The 21396-nt window shown below is 40.2% G+C and overlaps 1 protein-coding gene across 2 annotated transcripts in view; it reads right to left on the minus strand.

Moving 5' to 3' along the window:
- The window catches only part of COL4A4 (collagen type IV alpha 4 chain), a 130187-nt gene that overhangs the window by 84494 nt on the left and 24297 nt on the right, over positions 1 to 21396 (minus strand). For both annotated transcript variants that reach the window (XR_014016454.1, XM_081241946.1), the window contains exons 5-12: positions 13674 to 13808; positions 12847 to 12891; positions 12025 to 12141; positions 8423 to 8491; positions 4928 to 4963; positions 3526 to 3588; positions 3125 to 3160; positions 2869 to 2910 (exon numbers count right to left, since the gene is read on the minus strand). Coding sequence is in view for 1 of the 2 variants with exons in the window: in XM_081241946.1 (XP_081098072.1) it covers positions 2869 to 2910; positions 3125 to 3160; positions 3526 to 3588; positions 4928 to 4963; positions 8423 to 8491; positions 12025 to 12141; positions 12847 to 12891; positions 13674 to 13808 (543 nt within the window). In the remaining variant the exon portion in view is untranslated. The remainder of the gene's footprint in view (positions 1 to 2868; positions 2911 to 3124; positions 3161 to 3525; positions 3589 to 4927; positions 4964 to 8422; positions 8492 to 12024; positions 12142 to 12846; positions 12892 to 13673; positions 13809 to 21396) is intronic.

The raw sequence follows: 21396 nt of genomic DNA on the forward strand, positions 1-21396 counted from the left end.
TATAACTGTGTATACACACATGTATACATATACGTATGTCTACATATACACATATGTGCATAATATGCATGTGTGCATACATGTATATGTGACTAAATGGTGTGTTAAACATAATTTGAAACTCTAATAGAAGACTCTTATTCAAAAAGACACATACACCCCAATGTTCATTGCAGCACTATTTACAATAGGCAGGTCACGGAAGCAACCTAAAGGCCCATCAACAGATGAATGGATAAAGAAGATGTGGTACATGTACACAATGGAATATTACTCAGCCATAAAAAGGAATGATATTGGGTCATTTGCAGAGACGTGGATGGACCTAGAGACTGTCATACAGAGTGAAGTAAGTCAGAAAGAGAAAAACAAATACCATACATTAACGCATATATGTGGAATCTAGAAAAATGGTACAGATGAACCTGTTTGCAAGGCAGAAATAGAGACACAGATGTGGAGAACAAATGTATGGACACCAAGGGGTGAAAAGGGGGGTGGGATGAATTGGGAGTTTGGAATTGACATATATAAACTAATATGTATAAAATAGATAACTAATGAGAACCTGCTATATAGCACGGGGAATTCTACTCAGTGCTCTGCGGTGACCTAAATGGGAAGGAAATCCAAAAAAGAGGTAATATATGTATACCTATAGCTGATTCATTTTGCTGTACAGCAGAAACACAACATTGTAAAGCAACTATACCCCAATAAAAAATATATATATTATAATGAAAGTAACACTATATAATAATAAACATAATTTAAATGTAGAATATAGTTTATATTTTTATATTTTATTAAAATTTTAAATCATTTAATATATTTTACAACACTATTTTTTGCCCATTTTCCTATCATATTGGGTGGGCCAAAAGGTTCGTTCATTTTTTTCCATAAGATGGCTCTAGTAGCACTTAGTTGTCTTTAACTTCATTCGAGACAATTTTGTTAGATTGTATGTGACAGGTGTCATATCAGCGTCATTTAAAAAAGACATCAAAATTGGTGAATTTTTGTGTAGCCATTTTAATATTGAAGATGGAAGAAAAAAAGTAACATTTTCGGCATATTATGCTTTAAAAGGTAAAAACGCAACTGAAACACACAAAAAGATTCGTGCAGTATATGGAGAAGGTGCTGTGACTGATCGAACGTGTCGAAAGTGGTTTGCAAAGTTTCGTGCTGGAGATTTCTCACTGGATGATGCTCCATGGTCGGGTAGACCAACTGAAGTTGATACGATCAAATTAAAACAATAATTGAGAACAATCAACATTATACCACACAGGAGATGGCCGACATACTCAAAATATCCACATCAAGCATCGAAAATCATTTGCACCAGTCTTGGTTATGTGAATCGCTTTGATGTTTGGGTTCCACGTAAGTGAAAAAAATCTTCTTGACCATATTTCCACATGCTATTCTCTACTGAAACATAATGAAATAGTTCTGTTTTTAAAACAAATTGTGACAGGCCATGAAAAGTGGATACCGTACAACAATGTGGAATGGAAGAACTCATGGGGCAAGCGAAATGAACCACCACCAACCACACCAAAGGCCAGTCTTCATCCAGAGAAGGTGATGTTGTGTATATGGTGGGATTGGAAGGGAGTCCACTATTATGAGCTCCTTCCAGAAAACCAAACGGTTAATTCCAAGTACTGCTCCCAATTAGACCAACTGAAAGTGGCACTCGACGAAGAGCGTCCAGAATTAGTCAACAGAAAATGCATAATCTTCCATCAGGATAATGCAAAACCGTATGTTTCTTTGATGACCAGGCAAAAACTGTTACAGCTTGGCCGGGAAGTTCTGATTCACCCGTCGTATTCAGCAGGCATTGCACCTTTGGATTTCCATTTATTTCAGTCTTTACAAAATTCTCTTAATGGAAAAAACTTCAATTCCCTGGAAGACTGTAAAAGGCACCTGGAACAGTTCTTTGCTCAAAAAGATAAAATGTTTTGAGAAGATGGAATGATGAAGTTGCCTGAAAAATGGCAGAAGGTAGTGGTACAAAAGGGTGAATACGTTGTTCAATAAAGTTCTTGGTGAAAATGAAAAATGTGTCTTTTATTTTTACTTAAAACCGAAGGCACTTTTTGGCCAACCCAGTAAGTACTAGAACCTGGATTTTCCCCACATCATGACGTCTTCCAGTATATTTTTGGCAAGCGTGTTAAATGGCGGTACCATAAATTTCCCAACCACACTGGAACTCCATGAGAGCGGAGATCAGATCTGTCTCGCTAAATCCCCAAGCCAAGCACCAATCCTAGCCTGGCACAGGGTAGATGCTCAATATCTATTTACCCACAGTTGTTGAAAGAGCCCCTTACCAACTCTTAAGCATTCAGATTGTTTCCAGATGAGCTGCCACCTTAAAGCACTTTTCTAAAGTTTATCCTTATTTAGTTTTGTGTTTCAGCAGAAAGGACTATGGGTGTGAGGGGTGGATGGTGTGTTGCTCAATGCTTTGGGTCACAGTTCTTCATACTTTTATTTATGTGTGAAGTTTAGGACTCTGATGAAATTTGGCAAGTTAAGCTAAACAAATCCGTAATTAAACAAATTGTTACCCCGGATATATTATCAGAAATATTCCATGTCTTTGGGCTAGGGGGAAGTGTGTTATATAAATTAAATTGAATTTACTGTTAGGTTTTGTCAGAACTGTCATTTTATAGTCAAGGGTAATGGTGTCATAATAATTCACCAAAGACAAATTCTCAGCCATAAAGCTGGACAGTGACGAGAGAATGAACACGTTAAGTGGTAATCAGAACGGTCTCCTCGACCCGGGTAGCCCATACATTTTAACATCTGCTCCTCTATGCAAAAGGGAGTTCTTACCGGGTCTCCCATTTGCCCCTTTACTCCCACGCCAGGATTACCCTGGAAAAGAAAAGAAAAAGGAAACTAATTGCTTTGGAATATTAAAAAGTAATTACAAGTAATAAGACTTCTGGTTAAGCAATTTGTTGAAGGGTATTTATTAAATAGCTCGGGAACTCTAAAAAGAGGGAAGACATGATTCTGACAAATATTAGTGGTCACTTATCTCATTGTACATGGACTTCATTTGTGTATCTTACTCATGGCCGCCTACCTTCAAACCTGGACTCCCAGGAGGGCCTGGAGGTCCCTAAATCAACAGCAAAAACACACAAATCAGTTATCAGTGATGGAGATCAGACTGTGCCCTTATTGGATGTCCCAAGCTCCTCTTTAGGAAACACTTCATTTTGAAACACACATGATGGACTTCCTCCCACGGCTGGGCTGCTTGTCCCTCCCACCCCGCTCCTGCCCCCCACCTCCAGGGACCCGTGCTTCAGGAGGGAGTCACGTTCATAATGGTGGGTGTTGGCTGATTCATCAGGTGATAATCTCGAAAAGAACCCATCTCTGCCTGAATTGCCCAAGACTGCAATTCTGCTTTCTTTTGCTTGATTTAAATATCAAGTCAGGGGGCTTTTAGAGAGATAGAATCAGCAGTGCTGTACTTACTGCTAACCCTGACTCTCCTGGATATCCCATTGGGCCTGCTGGTCCTCTCGCTCCCCTTGAGCCCTAAACATGAGAAAAATCAGTAAATTCGTTACCAAAAACCATAATCATCGTCCATGGGAGAGCTGCATGTAATCCCAGGCAGATAAAGACCTCCGGAGAAATCACAGTCCCGGCCACACCTGCCCTGCTGCGTCATCTTGGACAGTAGCTCTGACACAGCTGGGAAAAGGGCACAGAGCTGGCAGGCAGTAGCACTCTGGTGGGTGTGACTAACTCCTACATTTGGGATTAAGACCCAGAGATCAATCTACTTATTCATAAATAAATCTTGTAGTAGCAAAAGTAGAGAACAAAGAAACCTTGTTACTTCTAAATTCCATATATGTTATAAATTTAATATACATCAAAATGCTTTTACAATATTAATATTACTTAGCATTAAATAAATTAAAATATTAATGTAGTTATACTCTAATACATCCTTTCAACGTGCCCTGTAAGATCCATTTGAATAGAAATGTCCCCAATACAAGATCAAGGCAATTCAGCCATAAACAATTTTCCGCAACATGTTAAGTTACAGCATAATAACACACAAATTCACAAGGAAAGGTTATAGTTGGGCAGTTCTAGAAGTATGGAGAAAGGGGCTCTGTTCTCCCAATCACCCTGCCCATGTCAAATGATCTGAGAGTGTGCAATGGCATTACTCTCTCCTAGAGAATGAATTGGTATTTATTTTAACAGTGACACCAAGGTATCTCATTAATAACGTAAAACTGAGCTTCCAGAGTAGTAAGGAAAAACCAACCTGGGAAAGTAATCCTGTCAACAGCCAGAAGTTACCAAACAAAATTACAGGTGAATCATTAGGAGGCAAAATTGCTTTCAGTTTTAATCTTGTGAATATGGATGAATTGGAAAGACAAATATAATCATTGAATCACAAATTCCAGGAACATGAAGATAGGGCAAAATATTAAACATAATACACAATTACTGATTCAGCAAGCAAAATCATTTTCACTGGACATATATTATTTAGGTAGTTTCTAAGCGGAATTATCTTCCTAAATATTAAGCAACTATAGCTACCCAAGCAATACCAAATGATCATTGCAAGATAGAAGAGAAAGGTAAGCCAGAGCTTGCTGAGATTCAAGGGCGGCTCTGTGGGCCCGGGACCTGTGCAGTCACATAGGGCCTCATGCTTGATTTAATGCTTTGCTGTCACCATCTTAAAAGTTGTAATAATTTTTGAACAAGAGACCTACATTTTCATTTTGCACCAGGTGGGCCCTGCAAATTAGGTAGCTGGTCCTGCTGAGATGCAAACTAGTGGAGACCATAGGCTATTTGAGGAGCAAACAGAAGCGCACGGCCTGCCCAGGAGACTTACTGGTAAGCCGGGAGGTCCTGGGTCCCCTCTGTCACCCTGCAATAGTATCAGTACACTGCATTAGAAGAGCAACACCATTTCCCTAAAACACACAACATAAAAGTAAACACACACACACAGGACTTATTTGGACTGTCTGTGCAGTTTGTTCAGTTTTTCAGTGTTGAAAAGACAGCTGTGGAAGGGCTCTATGGAGGTGCTTTTCTGTCTCCATTCTTAAGCCCTGAATTCTACTTCTACTCAGCTGAAACCAGGGAAAGATTGTTGGAGTCGTGAGGACATGGAATCAAGATGAGATTTCTTCTTTCAGTTTAAAATGTTCTAAAGAAAAAAACAAAGCTCTAAATTCTCGATCCAGTGGTCCCATTTCATCAGTTTAACTGTCTGTCATCTGATTGGCAGACCTTTCCTCCCTTAATTAGCACCTTGTTATCACCCAGGAGCAGATGTAAAGGGAATTCGTGTGGAAACCCTCTCTGCCACTGTGCACATCTACCGCTTTGTGACTCGACTGTACCCTGAGAGTCTACTCACTTTAAAGGATCAAGGGGTGTATATTCTCTTGAATACAGACTCTTTTTTTTTCCAAAATGTAAAATATACCGCAAAATATACGTATGATAAAATTTAACATTTTAACCTTTTTTAAGTGTACAGTTCTGTGGCATTAAATACATTCATCATGTTGTGCAACCATGTTGCGCTTCCATTGTCCAAACTTTTTCATTTCCTCATGGAAACCCTGTATCCATTGAATACTAGCCCTCCATTCCCCCTTCCCCAGCCCCTGGCAAGCACCACCTACTTTCTGTCTCTATGAATTTGACTACTCTAGGGACCTCATCTAAGTGGAATCACACATTTTCTGTCCTTTTGTGACCAGCTTATTACACTCAGCATAATGACCTCAGGGCTCAACCATGTTGTAGCATGCTTTAGAATTCCCTGACTTTTTAAGGCTGAATAATATTGTGTTGTATGTGTGTATGTACTACACTCTGTTCACCCATTCATCAGTAGGTAGACACTTGGGTTGCTTCCACCTTTTGGCTATTGTGAATAGGCTGCTATGAATATGGGTGTACAGATATCTGTTTGAGTCCCTGCCTTCATTTTTGGGAGAACATATCTAGAAGTAGAATAGCTGGGTCATAGGGTAATTCCACATTTAAGTTTTTGAGCAATCACCCTACCATTTTCCACAGCAGCTACACCATTTTACATTCCCGCCAGCAATGCACAAGGGTCCCAACTCTTCCACATAATTACTAACACATTATTTTGTTTTTCTTTTTCTTTTTTTAATAATAATCATCCAAATGGGTATGAAGTGGATATAGACTCTTAAAACCATTGTTTCTCCAAGGTTATTGATCTGCATGCCACTTTCATTAGGGATCCTCTGTTTCTCTTTAAGATGAGGAATTCTCTATATTCATCTCCCTTTCTGTCTCGCCTGTTCTTTCTTGCACAATTACCAAAAAATACCCACCATAACTAATATTGTACTGTACATTATACTTTACAATACATGGCAGTATAAACTATTATAACAGATCATCAGCAGTGAGAGGAAGGCAGGGTAGATACTAATCTCCTTTCACAAATAAGGAAAATGAGGCTCAGAGAGGTTGAGGGGGTTGCTTAAAGTCACAGTAGTAGGTAAGGGTCAGTTCACTTCTTCCAATACATCATACTGGTTCCTAGAATGACCCTGTTTTTGATGCTAAGTTTATGAATGTATCATTTAAGAAGCTATAAATAGAAGCATAGTGCTTGCTGTCTAACAAGTAAGAATAGGCACAGAGGCTATAAACAAATATTGTAAGCTCACTTAAGGGATCACCACTCAGGTGTGGCCACTCCAGGTGGCACAGAACTTGGAATCTGACAGAGGCAATCTAGGACTACTTTTATCTAATTATTGTAGAATATCTTTCCTTAAGAGAAATGACCATGTCTTGAAAATGTACTGTATGTGTCTCTCCTCTTGAGTTTATTATATCTAGTGATCTCCTTCTGCTCATCCATGGCTACTCAGATTAGAGAGATGCAGTGGTCATTCAAGAGTTTATTTCTGAATATTTGTACATCATTCTCTGTGAAAAACACAAAAGCATTTCATTTGCTTAGGATAGTGCTATCAGGTTTCTACAATTTTCAAGTTCAACAGTGGTGACTTCTATCATCATCAATGGTAAGTATTAATATCACAATATTTTAACTACAAAGTAATTAATGATTCTCAGCTGGAAGTGATTTTTCCCCCAGGAGACATCTGGTAATGTCTGGAGATATTGTTTGGGTGTGGGGGTGGTCAGGGGGGTGTTACTGGCATCTAATGGGTAGACGCCAGGGAAACTGTTCAACACCCTACAATACACAGGTCAGCCTCCATGACAAATGATTAACTGGCCCAAAATATCAACAGTGCCGAGGCTGAAAAACCCTGAAATAAATTTATTCATTGCAACTCTGCGAGAATCATAGGGAGGGAGGGGAATTTTGCAGCCAGAGAAGCTAAAGCCAAGTGCCTTCACACAAGAAGTATGGGTCATCCCAGAGGGTCAGGGTAATGATCAAAATCAGTGTCCTCAGAGACATTTTAAAGGAAATCTCAGTCCATGTGTTTTCTGCATGGGTTTACTTATACAGAAAAAAAATTGGTTTTTTTTTCCTTTTTTTTTTATTAGTTTCTGCTTTATAACAAAGTGAATCAGTCATACATATACATCTGTTCCCACATCCCTTCCCTCCTGCGTCTCCCTCCCTCCCACCCTCCCCATCCCACCCCTCCAGGCGGTCACAAAGCACCGAGCTGATCTCCCTGTGCTATGCGGCTGCTTCCCACTATCTATCTACCCTACGTTTGGTACTGTATATATGTCCATGCCTCTCTTTTGCTTCGTCACAGCTTACCCTTCCCCCTCCCCATATCCTCAAGTCCATTCTCAAGTAGGTCTGTGTCTTTATTCCTGTTTTACTCCTAGGTTCTTCATGACTTTTTTTTTCTTAAATTCCATATATATGTGTTAGAATACGGTATTTGTCTTTCTCTTTCTGACTTACTTCACTCTGTATGACAGACTCTAGGTCTATCCACCTCATTACAAATAGCTCAGTTTTGTTTCTTTTTATGGCTGAGTAATATTCCATTGTATATATGTGCCACATCTTCTTTATCCATTCATCCGATGATGGACACTTAGGTTGTTTCCATCTCTGGGCTATTGTGAATAGAGTTGCTATGAACATTTTGGTACATGTCTCTTTTTGAATTATGGTTTTCTCAGGGTATATGCCTAGTAGTGGGATTGCTGGGTCATATGGTAGTTCTATTTGTAGTTTTTTAAGGAACCTCCATACTGTTCTCCATAGTGGCTGTACCAATTCACATTCCCACCACCAGTGCAAGAGTGTTCCCTTTTCGCCACACCCTCTCCAGCATTTATTGTAAAAAAATTGTTTTAAACCCACCCTGATTGTGAAGCTTACCTGAATACCTTTAATGACACCTACAATGAACACTGAATTTCCTTTTTCTCCTTTTTTCCCAAGAAGGCCCTGAAAATAAAATATTCACTTTAAGAGAGGAAAAGTGCATATCACTATTTCTGTATTTTCTTTTGCAAGTAAAATATTACTCACCAATAAAATTACCATTATAATCATATTTCACTAGTGGAGATTTCTTTATTCTCATTTTTATTATCATCCTAAAGTTGTCATATATACTTATTTAATATTTGGTTAAGATCTACTGAAGAATCTCCTAAGACAGAATATCTACTAATATATTTATAAATATATTACATATTTATATATATTATAAATATGTAATATATTTATATAGGTTATATATAATACTAATACATTTATAGCTGTTCACTAATTATTCAGCAGGAAAATTGCACTTTTCTTCACAATATAATGCACATAATACTTGTATTATACTTATAAGTAAACAATTTTGCACTTGTCAGTTAATAATTTATGCCCTAGAAACGGCAAAAAAATTATTTTATCCATTTAAGTATTTGTATTCAAAACAGGGCCTAGTTATCCGTTGTAAGATTAACTTTAAAAAAAACATAACATGTTCCTTTTAGAAGGTTTTTATACACAGCTGCAAGTTTGTTTACTTAGAGTAATTTTTAAAAGTGAATGAAATACCTCAATGTACTTTCTCCCCAAAGTTTTCCTACTTAATATCTTAATACATCTTAACTTGGTTACCATATGAAAATTCTACCATCTTCATGTATCAGGTTCCTGTGAAGGACATGCAGATTTCAAAGTTAATCTGTCTTAGGAGCGTGCTTGACTTTGCTTCCAATGGGAGATACTAAACAGTTTTGTGGTAAATTACATCAACGCTTTCCTTGAGAAATCAGATTTGCCTACACAAGCAACTGTTGCTTCGCACAGTCCCAATACGTGTGAGTTTCAGTTCCACAAATAAATTACATCACACCAGTCCTCCAACCAACTGGTTCAAATTTCAGTTACTGCTGTGTATTAATTAACTGAGTCACTGCACAAAGCACAAACGTCACTGCTGGCTCACTGGTCCACAGATCACTACATAAGTAACATGTGACCCATGATCACCAACTGATCATATCACTCCTTTCAAAGTCTATCAGTGACTGGTCACTAACATCTGTTAGTTCACACACAGACAACGAAATATGTAGCCGTGTTGCCCCTTGTCTCCCAGTGATAAACCCAAAGAACATTTCATAAAAACAAATCATTGAAAGAGAGGATTGCCAAGAAAGATGAAAATGAAGTGAGGAAATGAAAACTGCTAATAGTGGAGGTGAAATTCAAATAGAATGTAAGTGGAATTAGGGAAGGAATAGATATTGTGGGAATGTTGTCACTGCTCTCATTCAAGCCAGAGGGACTTAGGAAGGCAAACTTATCAACATAAAAGAGGGAAGTGGTTGTGACCAAAAGGATGAAGATGTGCCAGAGGGAGTGACACAGGCAGAAGAACTTCACGTTAAAGAAACTCTCAGAGATATTTCACCACACTGGACGCTGGTCCAAGCTTAGAGAAGAGTATGACATTCACCAAAGCATAGAAAACACATTCACTTCATGTCCTAAGTTATGGGACCAGAAGACAGCAAACACAGTTCAAACTGCCTTGATAAGTTTTTACAAAGAAAGAAAACCCTTTAATTTTCAATGTTCCTAATGCTTTAGATTACAACGTACTAAATAAATATTAGTTTAATTTTTTTCTACATATATTTATGATGTTTTAACAAAATATCTTAAAGGTCATGGAACGATAGTAATTTTCCCATTGGATGTAAAGGCTGCTTTGTGTGCCTTCAGATTGCATGCCATTCTTAACATCTCACACTGTGTGCAAAGTGAGCACTGCCCATATAAGAAACAGGTCAAGGGAAAGAAAACTGCTTTGCAAAGAGATCATTATGACAAACTTCAGTACTGTGGTCAGTACTACATGCTGTGTTCAAGCTAAAATCGAGAACCCTGCTCTCCTGAATGTTCATGGATGCTCAGTAGAATAAGGCATGATCCAATTTGAAGATCTTAAGAGACGTGCATTCACCAGACTGCACTTGAGCCTTCAAGGGGGCTGAGTCTGAAAATAAAGAGTGGTTGAGAAGCTTAACAATGGGAGTTGGTTGTTACTGGGTACCACAAGAAAAATGTGAATATGGAAATTCTTTTTTGAGTTTTGTGTTCAGATCGATCATTTCTACTACGATCTGGAACAAAAGAAAAACTCACAGAAGAAAGCAAGATGATTGTGGTGATGATGAGAAAACCTTTTAGAAGGAATCTCAGGAAATGATATTTAATTAAAGAAATGGAAAGGCTGAAAAACAGTCACAGAAAATCAGCTTTGAAAGGGTAAATTATCTCTAGTCTTTATTTAAGTGAGAAAAAAGGAAAAGAAAGACAGAGAAAGGAGATATAAGTAGTAGAGGAAAGGGCAGTTCTTGCTGAAGTTATGTTTAAATAAAAGTCCAAACTTTTGAAGGAAAAATAAAAAAACTAAGAGCTGTAAAGTTAAGTGTTGGATATTGTCAGCTGTTTCTGGACCTCCATTCCAAATCTCTTCCTTCTATCTTTTTGCATTACAGGAGCTAGAAAGCTAAAAACTACATTTCCCAGACTGCTTTGCAGCTGGGTGTGAAGTAGGTTCCACCTGGGAGATGCACTTATGAGATTTGGGAGGCAGAATTGAGGAAGACATCCCCTTCGGGTACTGCTGATGCTGCCAAGCAGGAAGTTAGAAACTTGAGTGTTTGCTGGTGTCTCGACATTCAGAAGAGCGGCCAGTGGCTGAGGTGCAAGAGAAGCTTCTGATGTCTGAATCTCAGCTAAGTGTGAGCCCTTGAAATCAGTAGTCCCATAGTGACCCTGGAGTTTCAATCCTCCAACCATAATAATAAGTGCCAAAGTCCTGCTATTAAATTCCTCTCGGGCTTCCCTGGTGGCGCAGTGGTTGAGAGTCTGCCTGCCGATGCAGGAGACACGGGTTCGTGCCCGGGTCCGGGAAGATCCCACATGCCGTGGAGCGGCTGGGCCCGTGAACCATGGCCGCTGAGCCTGAGCGTCCGGAGCCTGTGCTCCGCAACGGGAGAGGCCACAACAGTGAGAGGCCCGCGTACCACAAAAAAAAAAAAAAAAAAAAAAATCCTCTCGGCTTGAAATACCTAGAGGGGTTTATGTATCTGCAGTGAACCCTGAATGATAAACAACCTAAGCTCTGCTAAGTGGCCTCCCTTCCCCTATCATCCATTCTCTGTATGGCAGCCAGGAGCATCTTGATAGAACGTCAGTCAGATCATATTTCTTCCTTCCTTAAAACCATCCAGTGCATTCCCATGGCATGGAAAAGAAAACCCAGCTTCCTTCCATAGTCCACAAGGCCCCGTGTCTTCTAAGTCCTGCCCAACTCTCTGTCCTCATCCTCCAGTCACCCGCATTTGTTCACCAGGCTCCCAGTACACTTGTAATAACTCTGTTTCTCGAACACATCCAGCCTGCTCCCGCTGGAGGGCCTTTTCACTTAAGATTCCCACTAGGCTGAACTGTGGCTGTCTTACTGGGGAGCCCTGTGGGCCAGGAGCCCCTCTTTCTCCTGGAAAGCCTGGAGCACCTCTTGAGCCGTTGTAGCCATCTATGCCAGATTTGCCTCTGGATCCAGGAGGCCCTGGGTGCCCCTACAAGAAACACAATGATAGGTGAAGCATTTTTGCAAGAATACCATAACAAAAAGGTTCTGCAATACGGGTCCCCAAATTATGGCAATTGTGACTCACATGTCGTTCAGTTTTGTGAAACTTCCTTCCCCACCCACAAGAACTATGTAGCATAGTAAAAATAAATAAACTATTTTCATATACCCCAATTTAAATTAATTTAGTCTGGAGTATTTTCAGAGATTAGGGAGGAAATCTTCCTTGAAGTCCTTAGAAAGACTCTAATGAATTATAAACCCTGCCAAATACCTTCTCCTTCTTTCCTCTAGTTTTCATATCAGCAATGAGAGGTTTAAGCCCACTCCTACCATTAGGACTCACCAGAAAATAAGAACTTTTGTAATGAGTATAAATTTATTTCCAGAACATTGTACTTGACCTGACAAGTATACTAGCTCATATTTTGTAATGCTTTTCTCCAATCTTTTTGAAAACCTTGTTCTTCAAGTAAAATGTTTTGGTCTCAGAGTTATTACACAAAATTGAAATGCAAGCACCCTTCCATTTACTAAAATAAGAAAATAAAGAAGAGTTTGCCATATATGTTATATATAATATATATCATATAACTATATTTTATATATATACAAAACATGTGATTTTAAGGGCTTTGATGAGTGTCTCTCCCTTCTTTAAAAAAAATGGAGAAAATTTAAGGATACTTACAGGTATCCCATCCAAACCTGGGAATCCAGGAACACCGGTTGGACCCTAAAATCCCAGAAAATAAAATGAAGATATAAAAGCTACTAAATTATTAGATTAACAGGTTAATTTACTTAAAAACATTAATAATTAATAACTTGTTTAAAAAAAATCTTATCAGTCATTGTCATCTATTTTTACATTAAGGAGCTCAAATGCCAACATTTGGAAATCAACCACTTGTGCTTTTCTTTTTGTACTTAGGAAGCCAACATGGCAATATTAGTTCAAAGAATACATTCAATACCCTATAACTGGAAATTCAACTTCTCAGGCTCTATTTATCCTAGAGAAACAAACTCTTAAATGTAAACACAGGTAATTTACAGGACTGTTTTTGCACACTTGCATTACATGAAGTTGGACTAGGATCTCAAATTCTCATCAACAGGGAATAGACTATAGTTTTATCCATATTATGGCATATCATAGAGTGTTTTTAAAGGAGTAAATTCAATCTACATAAACTGATATGGAATGATCTCCAAGCCATATGGTTGAGTAAAAAAAAAGGCTCTGCATGATACATATAGTATCAGTTAGGTTGTTTTAAAAAGCCGTAAAGAAAACCACTCCTCACTGGGTAAACTCATGTATTTAAGCACCTAGAAAAGGTCCAGAAAGGCATGCTCCTCTGGAAAGGGGTTAGGAATGAGGACTGAATACTGAAGAGGAGTTTAGACTTGATTTTTCTAAGGTTCAGATACGTACTACTTGTGATTATTAAAAAATCTGGCATAGCAATTCTGGTGAGTGTTTAATACAAATCTTTCACTTAAGAGGCTTACCTTATCACCTTTGTCACCTGCTGCTCCAGGAAGGCCACTGTCACCTATCATCCCTTTCTCTCCTGGAATTCCAATGGGTCCTGGTGGCCCCAGGGGTCCAATAGGACCCTGTGGCCCTGGTGGTCCTGGTTGACCCTAAGAAGCAAGATTAAAAAGGCAGGGGGATGGATGATTCTTAAGTAATGTTTTCTAACAAAAAAAATATGGTGACTTGGGTTTACAGAAGCCTGGAAAATTAAAGATGGAGCAAACTCTAATAATAGAAGCATGAACGATCAATTAATTATAAAAAAAGAAAATGTTGCCTTTTTCAATCTGAATCAAAGCTGTACAATAAATTTGAATTACTGCATGTACACACACATCTATAAACTGATTGTAGTTCTCTTACTATTTTCATTCTGTCATTGAAATTTATAAATCTTGAGCTGTTTAGTGAAGTAAGTAATTTTTAAAAATCAAAGTCTCATTAACATTATGTAAGTGACACAAGTTAAGAGTGAGGAAAAACTGCCAGATCTTTTATTTACTTCAAATGGCTCATAATTTGTCTGTCCTTTTAGGGGAAAACATTTCTTTTTTAGCTGCTTTTATCTAATTTCTTATCCATAATTTGGAATCAGGCTCTCCATGTCACATTACTTTTATGCAATCCAACTTTCTTTCCATGAAAGAAAGATGAAAACATCACCTTTTATTTTAGGCAAAGAAGTTTCAGGAACTCAGTTCTCCCCCTAAACCCACAGTGGGAACATCTCTGGGACAAAGATGAGGAACTCCTTGCTCCCTTTAAGCCTGTTCTCCGTTGCATTTAGATGCACTGATGCAGTGAATGAATGTTCAGTTACGACAGGGAGTCTCACAGCTCTTTCTAGGAGTAGGAAGGTTGGTATGTCTCAGCATCAGTTTCTCTAACTTCCGGATGATCATATCTAGCTGCCTCTTTGTTTGACATTTTGAATACTATGGTACCCTCAGCTTAAAAAAATCCAAAATGGAACTTTTGATTTTACCCCCAAATTTGATTCTCCATCCACCGTCCCTGTCTACCCAGAATCCAGCCCCAGAATCCTGGGATTCATCCGAGATATTCCTCTTTCTGCCACACCTACATTTAACCCATGATCAATTCCTAGCATTTCACTCCCGAAATGGGTCTGAAACTCACCCACCTCACTGTCTGCCTTGCTGTGACCCTGCAGGTCAGCATCAGTGAGACCAGTGTTCCAGGCTCCCAAATGGCTTTCCAGCTTCCTCTAACCCTCCTCCCTACCCCTCTTCAAGTGACATTGAAACAGAAATCAGAGGCACTTCCCTGGTGGCACAGTGGTTAAGAGTCTGCCTGCCAATACAGGGGACATGGGTTCGTGCCCCGGTCCAGGAAGATCCCACATGCCACGGAGCGGCTGGGCTCGTGAGCCACAACTACTGAGCCTGCACGCCTGGAGCTGGTGCTCTACAACAGAAGAGGCCACCGCAGTGAGAAGCCCACACACAGCAACGCAACTAGAGAAAGTCCGCGCGCAGCAGCTAAGACCCAATGCAGCCAAAAATAAATAAATAAATAAATTTATTAAAAAAACAAAACCAGGGCCTCCCTGGTGGCGCAGTGGTTGAGGGTCCGCCTGCCGATGCAGGGGATACGGGTTCGTGCCCCGGTCTGGGAGGATCCCATATGCCGCGGAGCGGCTGGGCCCGTGAGCCGTGGCCGCTGGGCCTGCGCGTCCGGAGCCTGTGCTCCGCAACGGGAGAGGCCACAGGAGTGAGAGGCCCGCATACCGCAAAAAGAAAAAAAAAAAAAAAAAAAAAAAAAAAACAAAACCAGAAATCAGATCATGGCATGGCCCTGCTTTTTAAACTTTCCTTGTCTTCCCACTACATGTAGAATAAACCTCATGCTCCTCACTTTCCAGGCCTTATAGGGTGTGGCCCCAGATTCCCTTGCACCCCGTGCTGTGTCCGCCCCACACTCACTAAGTCCCAGCCACACTGCTCTTTTCCGTCTCCGGGCCTCGTTGCGAGCATTCTCTCTGGATGGCTCTTTCTCTAGATCTGCACATAACGTGGATCGCTCCTAAACTGCCACCAGTGAAGTAGGATATCCAATTCATCCTCACCCCCATTAGTCTCCATCAGGGTATCCTGTCCACTTCCTTCTTAGCATCTTAGCATTTCACATTTTTTAAATTATGTGTTTGCCCATCAGTTTGTTGTCTGCTCTCTGACTAGACACTAGCACCATGAGGGCAGGGATATCTGCTCACCAGTTAAGTCTTCCAACTACCATCTACCGTGGCCTTTGGCTCAGGAATGAATGAATGAATGAGGGATAGATGTGGCAGTGACTACGCTCACAGGCTTAGTGGTCCAGCCTGACCACCCATCCGCTCCAGACACACTCTACAAGGGCCCTGTATGATTGGGAAAGTGATTTTTGAATGTTGCAAAAAGCTATTTTATCAAATGTAATCTTTATGACATACAGATTGATTTTACACATTCAAACTTACTTTTTATGAAATAATCAACTCATGGGAACAATGAGGCTCTTCAAATGAATTTAAGAATCTAAAATCAGGGTTTCTAAATGATACTTCCAGCCTCAGCATTCAATCTCTGTCTATAATTTGATGTGAGCAGAAAGTATCTTAGATTCATATGTTTTTTTAAATAACTCGCTTTGCATTCTTAAGATAATACTCTTAGATTAGGTAAAGAGAAGCTTTATAATGAGACGTTTATAACAAGGCTTTCGCCGATGCAGGGTGATCTGGTCACATGACACCATGCCCTGTGGTGGCTAATGCGTCCAGCTGTGTTGTCTAACACATGTCAAAATCCATGCTTTATTTCACTACAGTTTGAAAACACTCTGTATTCATCTGAAGTCAGGCTGTCACCTGCAATTATTTTATGCTTTTTAAAAATTTTCCAAAGACTTAAGAAAAAATCATTTAATATCCCCTTTCCCGACCCAAACAACACGGATAACTGCATTCAAAGAGCAAGTAAGTCTTGATATGTGGAGAGAAAAGCTGAGTGGATTTCAGGAGATATCTGCTTAGAACTTTTAAACCTCTGGGCCATTTCAACCTTAGTGCTCAGCTCTAACCGTGCACGGGACCCTGTATAAGAATGTAGGGCTATCCTTTGGGTGTATGGGGCCCTGGGAAAAATATGTTTTGGAGAGTCCCACCTACATAAAAATTTGAGTCACCTGAAATCAGTGTATCAGTGTCATTCTGGTGATCCAATCTCAGTAATTCCATGAACGAAGAACAAAATCCCACAAGCGGGCAAGTGAGACTGTCCTATTAGGCGGCCACCCTCTGGATAGCAGGGCCCGGCCATGGGGCCCCAGCCCAGCCCAAGAGCATGAGCCCCAGAGCTCCTCATGTGGTCAACTCCCACTGGATAAAGGGTCAGAGAGCGTCCTGTTGAAATGACTTTTAATCCCAAGATGGCACCACTGCTGCCTGGGTGCCACTTCAGCAAACTTATGTCACTTCTGTGCCCCTGTAAATGCTCCTCATAAACAGAAGTGGAATCCATCCAGGCAGCTAATTGCCAGATGCCAAGCCAACTTTGGGCTCTACGCGTACTTCCTTGTTCCTTATTCTTTATCCCATAAAGGCTTCTTGACTTCTCCCCATTTTGCAGTCCTCCGGATCCTTGGGAACAGAGGCTGCCCACTTCATGAGGTGTTAAATAAAATTTGTTTGTAAACTGTCTTGAGTTTTAACAACCTTGAAGGGAAGAAACAGATGCTGGGACCCATCGGTCCTGGTCCCCAGTTGGGATGCCATCTTGGACAGTGCTGCTGGCCTCGGTCAGGCCCAGACACAGGAGAGAGGCAGGGCCTGGGGTCAGAAGCCCTGCTTGTCCTGGTCTAAGGACAATAATGCAAGAATATTCACCACATCATCTTTGGTAATATCAAGAAAAACTGGAAATCGCAAATGAGACTGATTGAATAAATTATGGTATCTTCATACAAGGAAATACCGCACAGGCTGTCTTAGTCTGGGTGCCCCAGAAGCAAATGTAGGACACGGCATCAATGCAAACGGTTTATTTGAGAATAAAGGAGACATGGTGACAAGGAGACGGGGTGAAGGAGCAGGGATGTGACACAGAGAAGGAAAGGCAGCCCACAAGGCTGTGGTATCAAGCCAGTTACCACCATGGGTTACTGGAGCTTAACCCACAGAGGAAACTCTGCATGTCAAGGTAGATTACACACCTCAGAGTTATCCGGCCCGGGGTGAGGGAGTTAGGGTGTTTATCTCCCTGGTGGAGGGCCACTGATGGTGAGTGGGAAGTGTCTGCTCCTGGGGCTTTGAGAAAGCCCACAGACAAAGAGATGAAGAGACTGGCAGCTGGAGACCCCCCTTAACTCCCCTCCAAAACAGGAGCACTGAAGTAATAGGCCTCAGGGAAATGCACAGGGCCCAGACACTAAAGGGCAAAGTAGGTCTCTCTGGATGGATACAGAACAGCCTTGTGATGCTCATGAGGAAGAAACAGAGTGACTGAGCTCCAGGCTCTGCAGTCAGCGCCTGTGTGTGAAGCCCAGGCCCACACTTACTAGCTGTGTGACCTTGGGCATGTTTCTTAACCCCTCTGTTCCTCAGCTTCTTTATCTGTCAGTGGCTTGTGGACATAAAAAGAACAGTGCGGGCTTCCCTGGTGGCACAGTGGTTGAGAGTCCGCCTGCCAGTGCAGGGGACACGGGTTCGTGCCCCGGTCCGGGAAGATCCCACATGCCGCAGAGCGGCTGGGCCCGTGAGCCATGGCCGCTGAGCCTGCGCGTCTGGAGCCTGTGCTCCGCAACGGGAGAGACCACAACAGTGAGAGGCCCATGTACCACAAAAAAAAAAAAAGAACAATGCATGTAAAGTGTTTAGCATAGTGCCTGCACAGTAATGCTAGTTATTGATATTATACATGATTGTTATTATAAATAGTTCATTGTTAAGTGGGGAAAAAAAACAGTGCATCATATGATCCCACCGGTAGAGAAACAAATGGACATACATTTTCTTAAAATATATGTTTATAAACAAACATTTCTAGACGGATATACAAGAAATGGCACGTTACTACATCTCAAGAGTGAGAAATGCAAACCAGAGCAATGATAAAGTCTGTTTTGTGAGCATCTTACCGTCAGCAAATGTGACTTTTATAATAAAGATTAATTACGATTTCTTTCATCATTAAGTCATTGACCTTACTGACATTACTGACAAACTTTAACATCTGCCTAAATTTTATAAATCAAAATCATACTTTGTTTGAACTTTCCCTTCTCTTCATGCTTTTCATCATCATTATAATAGCTACTACTTCTTGAGTATCCATAAAAATACTAAAAGCTCAGCACTTTCAAGGAAGCTTAAATATATAAATATGTGTTACAGAAAAGACAACAATAATATATAAAATCAATTCTATGGGCACAAACCATCTGGGGGCACTTTGAGGGCATATTACTTTTCTCTAAGTATTATACAGTTTTTAAACTACAATCTAGAAGTAAGAATAAATAATGAATTCAGCTGACCTTTTCTACCTGTTTTAATTAATCTTACTTGGTTTAGATTAATTACCATAAGTGAAAAGCTCCCATTTTTCCTAAATTAAAGGCTCAGGAAATAACTGCTTTTTCATTAAGTTTGGAAATTATCTTTGTGTCTTACATATATAATTTACACAAACTCCTAAATTATCTTTTGTGAATGCTGTACTTCACAATAACGTATTATTTAAAAACAACAAAATGCATGTTTGAACATAAAGGGTAACAGAGAGGACAGCCAATTCACTGGCTATAATTCTCTTTAATGTATTTCATTTTAGACACGCGATGCCGGATCCAGGGAGCTAATGGAACTTTGGGGAGAAAACAAAAAGGAGTGGAAATATTCAGCACAGGGGCAAGAATGATAAAACTCCATTCAACATAGAAACGTGTCCTGGTTTGAGAAAGTGCCATCTAAAGCACTCACAAAGAGAAGTACAACGAGAGATGGTAATTTGCATTATTAAATTCTTCCTCCCTCTCTCCCCCCTCCTCCCCCAGCCCTGATGGGTCACACTGACATCCTTGCCGTTTCTCAACAAGCTCTGTTCTTTCACAGACTTCGGTGTCTTGTCCCTGAAGTGTCCCTCCCATGCCCTTCATGTCATCTCTCAATCCCCGCCCCGAAAGACTCCACTGATCTCCTGCCCTGGTCCCAAACCCTTCAGAATTAAATGTCTCTCCAAGCCGCCTCTATAATAACACTTCTCACTGGCTCCTGTGATCACCTCTTTGTCTGTGAGTTCCCAGGCCTACATCCACCGGACTGTGAGCTCCTGGAAGACAGAGTCTAGGTGCCCAAGGCCACGATGTTAAGATAAGCAGAGAACAATAAATACTTAATAAAATAATGTTAATAAAATCTTAATAAAATAATTAATCTTTAAAAATAATTTAAAATAATAATTAATAAAATAATTTTTAAATTAATTTAAAATCTTAATAAAATAATTAATAAATACTTAATAAAAGAATGTCAGACCCACCCACCCAACCCAAAGGAAGACTGTAAAGGAGGAAAAGGATCTTTCTCCTGTCTCTAAATGGACATCCCTGGAAGTCTGGCTGAGAATAGCTATGCAGATCTGAGATGATTCCACGCTGGGGCAAGCAGAGCAGTGGCCTTGAACACAGTAACGTCTGGTGTCTGTTGCTGTTGAGATATGACACAGGTGTCCTCCATCTTCTTTTCAACCATGCTAAATGGCAAAACACAACCCCTACCTTGAAAAGTGAAAAAACTAACAGAAAGCACTAAATGCCTACTTTTTTACGGGGCAGACTGTGGTTTGTTTTCTATGCAGTGCTGTTTTTTCCTCTTAATAGGTATTTTATTATAGGATAAATGTAAAAAAATACTCTAAACCTTGTATAACAGTATTAAATTTGTCAGAAAGCTGTTCACAAAAACTTCCCAAACACCAATCTTTGAATGAGTCATTGTTAGTTCACCCAATGTGAGTAAATAATTTATCCACAGTGATGGAGAGAACAATTCCACTTTCATGAAGTTATTTCATGTAAAAGAAGGAGTCAGTAAAAGAAAAAAAGACTATGTTTAAAAGTAAATAGTTGAGCTTACTAATTTCTCAGACGACACCAGAATTAACTTCAGGATGAAGGGGCGTAAATAACAAGCCCAGAAAAGACATTTCTGTAACTACAGAATCATTAAACAATCACAGGAATTTTGCATCTTTAAAATAAAAATTTTTAAAGAAATAGTCCACTCCTGCCCATGCACCCTCCACCCACGATAGGCAATGGACCACTGCACTGAAGTCACCATAGCAAAAAGAAAAAATGCCCAGGGGAATGGCTGGCTTCCAGATGTGGGATCTCTGAATTTCTTTCTTTTTTTTTTGCATGGAATTGCCTCTGTGGTGGTTTCCGACTTTCCGTGAGAGACAGTGAAGTCAGAAAACGGATTCACTAAATACAGAAATGCCAATTGGTTTGACAGCTGAGGAAGCTCTGGCATGCCATGGGAAGCCACCAGGCCATCGTCTTCTACCCAAAGGCCAGGCTGACACCGTGTCATCAGACGTGTTATACGCGCCTCCCCACTGTGGCTACAGGCTCACTGGGCTCTCGGGCCAGCTGTACAAATAAAGGATGCAGGCAATCGGAATGGACATG

The sequence above is a fragment of the Mesoplodon bidens genome (genome assembly GCF_964165515.1).
Source record: "Mesoplodon bidens genome assembly, chromosome: 8".
Taxonomy (NCBI): Eukaryota; Metazoa; Chordata; class Mammalia; order Artiodactyla; family Ziphiidae; genus Mesoplodon; species Mesoplodon bidens.